This window comes from Ochotona princeps, chromosome 4 (genome assembly GCF_030435755.1).
Source record: "Ochotona princeps isolate mOchPri1 chromosome 4, mOchPri1.hap1, whole genome shotgun sequence".
In the NCBI taxonomy this organism is placed as follows: Eukaryota; Metazoa; Chordata; class Mammalia; order Lagomorpha; family Ochotonidae; genus Ochotona; species Ochotona princeps.
The window spans coordinates 95851570-95859498 of NC_080835.1; the positions used below are offsets into that span (position 1 = coordinate 95851570).

Below are 7929 nucleotides of genomic sequence, written 5' to 3' on the forward strand. Positions count from 1 at the left end.
CTTTTTTTAATTTTTATGTTTTTAGTTTTCAAGACAACATATTTTTATTTACATCACGGTCAAGGGCTTACTGCTCCACTAAATAAAATGCATAACGAGTAAAAAAAAAAAAGCAAACAGCTCCTTGTTTCGTGAGAATGTTCACAAGGGCTACAAAAAAAGTTGAATGCAAATATGATCATTCCATTAATATAGAGCAAATTTTAAAGCAATCACAGATCATTGAAACTATCGTAATATAACATTCTAGCATTCATAACCATTGATTTGACAAAAGTATAAAATCAAGATTAAAAAAAACAACTAAGCGTTTGCAGCAATTAAGGCACACAAGCATTTCTTCCTCTACAAAATTTTGATATATATAATTTTATACTTGCATATGGGGGTCCAACATAAGATACTTGTCTTTCTGTGTGCAGTTTATTTCACTGAACACGATGTCATCCAGTTCCATCCATGTTATTGCAAATGGCAGAATTTAATTCATTTTGATAGCTGAATGATATTTCTTTACCATTCATTTGATAATGGACCACGAGGTTGATTCCATATTCTGGCTTTTGCTAACAGTGCTGCTACAAACGTGGTATGCAAGATACAAGGTCCCCAAGTATACACCCGTAGAGGGCTTGCTGAATTATTCACCAAATCTATTTCTATATTTTATGAAGACTCCAATTTGTTTTCTACAGTGGCCCTAATTTACCTGCCTTCCAACAGCAGGGTTTCCATTTCTCCAGATTCTTTGAGGCATTTGCTGCTCTCTGTATTTGGGATTTTACGCAATTTGAGCGGGGTGAAATGATAACTAATTGAAGATTTGATTTGCATTTCCCTGATGACTTGAATACTTCTTCATATGTTTGTTCAGGGCCTTTTGCATTTCTTTATTCAAGAATTATTTATGGAGGGTCTTTACCCAAATCATAACTGAATTACTGTTACTTTTATTAACTTTTAAAAATTATAAAACAATGAATAAATACTTGAGCACAAAGGCAAACATTAAAATGTCTTTTCTATATCAGATTTGAGTGTCCTATTGCTTAATTTAGAATGTGTGAGTACACTCTTTATTTTTAATATTATTATAATGGAAATATATTAAATGGAAACACATTGGGATGGCTTACTATAATCTTGTTTCCAGATGTTTTGAAGCGTTTCATTCATTTCTAATTTTAATAGTTAATAAATTATTATAATCATGGTTGTAATAAAACCTGGCAGACAGCATCAGTGCACAAAGTCCCAGTGTTGGCTCCAAGATATGATTTTGAGCAAACTTCTCTGAGCACTGGGCTCATCTATGAACTGGGACTAGGGGTTCCCCCAAGTCCTCTATCCTTTCTTGGGGAGCACAGGGGATGACAAAGAAATTCTGTAGATGGAGCTGTGCACAGTACTGCACCTAGGAATGAGGGCAACAACATGCACATGTCTCCATACTGTTGTGTGAAGTGGATTAACCCAGTTTATGACATCAAAACATTTTAACAATACAGGGGATTCCTCCAGCCTCCCACCAACTAAGGAAATGTTGCCTTTAAATATCAATAGCTTACATCATTTTGTGCTTTGCTGATTAACCATAAAATGTCACAATGTGACTTATGCCAGATTGATGGAAAAACAGTGTTATCAGTCAGCAACAGGAACCATTAAACCAATTTCGAATTTCATGAGTAACTTGAACCACATGAGTGCTAGACTAAAAAGATATCAAAAAGTAGAATGTGACTCTTTCAAGGTTCACTGGAAAATGTTTAAACATTCATAAAACAACATAAATCAAGATAACATTATTTTAGTAGAAAATGTTCTGAAATCTATGTAAGTCTTTTCATAGTATGGCTTTTTCATGTACTTTTTAATGAACCCTCACATACCAGAATGCAAATTTACCTTTGTATCTTTCTTTTACTGTGTCTATGTAAGATTCTAACATACAGTTTGTGGCCATAGATATATAATGGTAAAAATGTGTATGGATGTATGTGTGTGCTTCAGGTCTCTGTTATTATATAAAAATAAGAATAATTGAAGCAATAACTGTGTTTTGTTGTTTTATTTAAAAAGTGCTTTCTGTTGAGCCCTGGCCATAACCAACAAATATTCTTTCAAAATTTATAATTAGAATATTTACCATGCAAATCATAGTAGGAATTAAATGTATAAAATGCATGACTTACAGTCAATGGTGTTCTCTTTTTAATGTATGAGCACCCATTAAATTTCACTCTTTAAAAAGGTTTATTTATTTTTATTGGAAATGCAGATTTACAGAGAAGGAGAGGCAGAAAGATCTTCCATCCACTGGTTCACTCTCCAAGTGCCACAACAACCGGAGCTGAGCAGATCTGAAACCAGGAGCCAGTAGCTTCATCCAGGTCTCCCATGCTGATGCAGGACCCCAAGGCTTTGGGCCATCCTCTACTGCTTCCCTGGGTCACTGGCAGGTTGCTGTATAGAAAGAGGAGCATCCAGAACATAAACTTGTTCTCATATGGGATCCAGCCATTTGCAAGACAAGGGTTCAGCCACTAAGCTGTTTTGCGAGGCCCCAGTAAAATCTTTGTGTATGGGTGTGTGCATGTGTGTGTACATGTACACACGGAGGCAATGTGAAAAAGAATGGATAATGAAAGTCAATGAAGGTTTGAATCTGAAGAAGTAAGGAAATTTCTAGTTAAAATTGTCTTTTGCTTCCCAATGTTTTCCGCTTTATCCAGAGTCCACTAATTGTATTCATTCCAAACTAATGCTAAGAACAACAGCAATTTGCTAAGAGAAAAATTACACTAAGCAAATGAAGCATACACTCAAAAATGTTTCTTTCTGTCCCAAAGCAGGAGGAACACTGTGTGTAATCACCCGGAAAGTCCAAGTGTTCACGCTGATTTAAAACACTCCTTTCTGTCACACAGACACAACTAAATAAACTGACTTTAAAAGGCTACAATTATTCTGTGCTGTGAGTGTATAGCCCATGACTTGGTTCCAAGGAAGTCCGAATGGATACAGAGTAACTGTATGACTCTAACTTCTGCAAAGTCACCTCTGATAAGACTAGTCGTGTATCTTTGACTTTTACTACCTGAGTCTGTGTCTTTTCTTTGGAATATTTTTTTCCAAAATGCCATGGAAGAATGTGATCAATTTTCGGGATGATACTCTGCGGGCTCTGCCTTCAAACCAGAGAGGGTCTTCCTAAGAAGCCACTGAACTTATCTGGACAATAAGATGCTGGACTCTATGTTTGGTATATGCTTGCAATGAGGGAATCTCAACTGATCTTGAACTGTGGTTATGCAACAAGGTGGAGGAATCCACCATGGGAGAGTTTGGGGAGGGGTAGGGAGAATCCCAGTACCTATGAAACTGCGTCACATAATACAATGTAATTAATGAATAAATTAAAAAAAAAAAGAATGTGATCAATTTTAAATCTTTTTTTTAAAAGTAAGACAAATTTCCATTATATTCTAGGATTCATCAAATGAAAAAAATAGTGAAGTAATCACTCATTGGGCTACCTCAAGTAATAATACTTTACAAAGAAATGGACATCTACAAAGGCTACCACATAATTCAGATAAATTTACATACTGTTGCACAATCTTCTTTAAAAAAATTTTTTTCAGAATCACTAAGTAAAAGAATGAACAACAAATATCCAATCAATATTTTTATATCAGTAGGACTTACTAACAATCAAGTATAATGATTTTGAAATCATGAGTTAGGATATGCATACATACTTGAACAAAATCAACAAAGCATTTCTGCATTTTACACAATCTAAACACAGAATTTTTGTAAATAGTGAAGCAGCAAATGTCACTACAATTATTTTTAAACAATGCTCTGCTTGTCCCCTGACAAATCAAAGACATTTAGAGTAGCTTTTTCTTATTTTCTCCAAAGAAAGACTACTCAACATATGAAAAAGAACATCATAACCATTTAATTCATTCTCCAATAGTTGTCATTGATATTCCAGTTATAATTTGAAGGTTTTCTATAACTTGTAATCCGCATGAGAGTAGTCAAAGCAGGTATGACGTATGTGTGCTTGAGTCCTAGAATTCTTTGGGTTTAGATTTTTGTAACATTAAATACTTTAAGCTTTCATTCTCTTCAGAGAAATATTTTTATGTCTACAGTAATTTTAGAAAGTTTTAGGAAGATAAATTGGCTTTCTTCTTCCTGTCATTATAAATCCAAAATTCTTTCCAATTTTATTTTAAAGTACCACTCATTATTTCTTTTAAGTGTTTATTAATTTATTTATTTAACTGATTACTTACTTATTTAAAGGGCAGAGTTGCAAAGAGAGAGGGAGAAACTCAGACATATCTTTTAACTGCTAGTTCATTTTCCAGTGATCACAAAGACCAAACCTAGACGCTTTCAAAGACAGAATCATAGAATTTCATCCTGAACTGCACGTGGGTGTCTGCACTCAGGTATTTGGAACAACTTTTGTTCTTTTTCCAAAGTACATTAGCAAAGAGCTGAATTAGAAGTGGGGGATCTGGAGCTTAAACGAAAGGATTTATAAACCATGACAAATAATCACTGTTTTCTACAAAAAAGAGTCTGAATTTAGGTGGTAATGTGATTCCAACCTTCTAGGGCCCCCTGGCAGACCTCAGATTCTTCACCTGGGAGCATCTAATGAGTCCTGCTTTGAGGACATGTTACTGGAGTCTTTTCACTCCCACATCCTGTTCACCAAATTAAAAGACACTAAACCCATACAAGGCTCTGAGCTCATTAGTGCGAAAGGACTTGTCTGTTCCAACAGAAAGACTACCACGTTGCTTTCCTAAACAAAAATAAAGCAACATCTATTGAAGCGAAATTTAGGAATAGAGCACCACCAACTTTAAAAGAGGAAACATTTTTTCATGTTCATTTTTATTGAATCAAAATAATAAAATGAAGTAGACAAAAACAGTACTAAGAACATCATACTTGCGATCAAGAATCCGTAATATATTCAAGGTTTTTTTTCATTAAGACATTAAGTAGATCATTCACCTTTATGAGCACTGCTGCCCTCCCTTGCTGCTGCCCTCCCTTATAGTGAAAAGATGGTCATAATTGGAAATGTGCTTGTTGAGGTGTGTAAGGAAAATATGAAACCTTTGCGCACATAGGCTTAAGCACACTGGACAGAGATACCGTGGGTTCAGTTTGATCATCTTTGTGGAGCATCTGCTCTGGCCTGTGAGAATGTACACTAGTGCCCGGGGGAGCAGGCACAGAGCACAACATCAGATTCGGCCCAGCTTTGAGAACAGCTAATAAGTGGAAGGTGAGAAACCATCACCACAGTGCCAAAGCTATTTTACCAACCCATGCGTCTTTCACGAAGAGAAACCAAAGAAACTCTTCTATAACAATGGAATAAAACTGAAATATTTGTGCACAACATGCTAAACACAAAGTGCTGAATGTGGAAAGACGAAAACTTAACATAAAGAAATTCAAATAGGTTCATAGAAGACACAAATTTCCTTTGCCATTCTAAACAAAAATGGGACTAGAACATAGCAGTTTTCATGACAAACCTACAATCAAGCTTATGTACTTCCTTGTATTTTAGTATACTTTAAAACTAATACAATTACTTATCAAGTCCATTTTTAAACTTGTGAATCTTTTAATACAAAAAATAAAGCTAACATTGGAAAGGAACAGAACAGAAATTCCAACACTAAAATGTGATCAGTAAAATGCATAGACTTTGAGGGCCCGGCGGTGTGGCCAAGCGGCTAAAGTCCTCGCCTTGAACACGCCGGGACCCTATGTGGGCGCCGGTTCTAATCCCAGCAGCTCCACTTCCCATCCAGCTCCCTGCTTGTGGCCTGGGAAACCAGTCTAGGACGGCCCAAAGCTTTGTAACCCTGCACCCGCCTGGGAGACCTGGAAGAGGTTCCTGGTTCCCGGCATCGGATCGGCGCGCACTTGCCCGTTGCGGCTCACTTGGGGAGTGATTCATCAGACGGAAGAACTTCCTCTCTATCTCTCCTCCTCTCTGTATATCCAGCTTTCCAATAAAAATGAATAAACTTTTAAAAAAATGCATAGACATTGCCTGCTCGGTAACTCCATTAAAAAACACACATGATAGTTTATCAAAATTTTATTCTAAGCAGAGTTTTTCTCAAAGCAAGTTTAACATCTTGGTTCCTCAAACTGTAAACCAAGGGATTCATCATAGGAACCACATTTGTATAAAACACAGAAGAAATTTTTTTTTCAGCCATAGTTTCAGCAGAGGAGGGCTGGAAATACATAATTGCACCTGATCCAAAAAACAAACACACAGCAATTATGTGGGAACTGCAGGTGCTGAAGGCTTTGGATCTGCCCTTGGCAGAGCTGACCTGGAGGATATTCGAGAGAACAGAGCTATAGGAGATGAAGATGGTGAGGCTAGGTACAGTGAAGTTGACTGCACCCAATATAAAAACCAAGAGTTCATTGACATAGGTGCTGGTGCAGGAGAGCTGCAGCACCGGGAGGAGGTCACAGAAATAGTGGTTGATGGTGTTTGCATCACAGAAGGTCAGTCTCAGCATGCAGCCAGTATGAGCCATGGCTCCAGAAAAGGCCATCAAGTATGAACCAAGCATAAGACTCCAACACACTTTAGGGGACATGATTACATTGTACAATAGTGGTTTGCAGATGGCCACATAGCGATCATAGGCCATTGATGTCAACACATAACACTCAGAAATGACAAGGAGCATGAAAAAAAAGAACTGTACAATACATGCCATGTATGATATGATATTTTTCTCTGATAGGAAGTTCATCAGCATTTTAGGTGTGAAGACAGAAGAATAGCAGAGATCCACTAAGGACAAATTGAAGAGGAAGAAGTACATGGGGGTGTGAAGGTGTGAGTTCAGCCCAATTAGAGTCACCAAGCTCAAATTTCCCAACACAGTGACCATGTACATGAGCAGAAACAGGAAGAACAGGGGGAGCTGGAGCTCTGGCCGGTCTGTTAATCCTTTCAGGATGAACTCTGTCACAACTGAGCCATTTCCAGGAGCCATTCCTGTGTTTGTGAATCTGCGGGTAAAGCAAAAAGGGTTCCATGAGGGGACAACCAGGCTCTTCCAACAGCACCTTGTCTGCAGGTGTGAGGGACTTGCTGGAGTCTCTGAGAATAGCCATACCCAGACCTTCAGAAAGATCATTTATGAACACAACCACTTACCCTACAGAGTGGAGGACAGTGATGCCATGTGTCAACACGACTTCCAGCAAGAACAGGGCTGAAGGAGATGCAGGATGTCTGTGACAGCACTGTCCTTGTTTCCACATCCTTTCTCCTTCATTAGAGACTTCCCTCTGCAGTAAAACTCGAGGCTGAGACCTGTCTGTTGCTGGCCACAATGCACATTAGACTAGTGAGAAGGAAATCCAAATTTGGTTTCTAGAGCTAAACTAAGAAAGCGTCGTCCAGGAGAGTTCACTCACTGTCCTCTCACAGAACACACTGTACCTAAGAGGACAGAGGGTTCTGTCTGTGGGGAGGGAGCTAACACACACCCATGCTGCCGCCCCTGAGCCCACTAATGTCTCAGACAGCTGACTTCTGCTGGTTTCACTTGCATCATCATATTCTGCAAAATTATGGACGGCTGAGAAATACAGTCTTTTGTTTCTAGGCTGTATGTTCCATACCTCAGTGCTGCTTGCCTTGCAGTTTTCTTTGTTGCTGGATGAGTAATTTCAAGTTCTGTCTTTTTGACCCTGCTCACAATTTGACTCTCAGAGGGTGCAGTCCACACTTGATACTGGTATATCCTGGAATCATTTCTGAGCTAGCTGCAAATGAGAACCTAGGAACTGTCTTCAAATAGTCATGACTGCCAGAGAAAAATCTCTCTTCTTATT

General features: G+C 38.1%; 1 protein-coding gene across 1 annotated transcript; it reads right to left on the reverse strand.

Moving 5' to 3' along the window:
• Positions 1-6149: 6149 nt before the first annotated feature.
• On the reverse strand, positions 6150-7082 carry LOC101516869 (olfactory receptor 8B3-like). The gene has a single exon (XM_004597683.3). The coding sequence runs from the start codon at positions 7080-7082 to the stop codon at positions 6150-6152; it is 933 nt and encodes a 310-aa protein (XP_004597740.2).
• Positions 7083-7929: the final 847 nt, after the last annotated feature.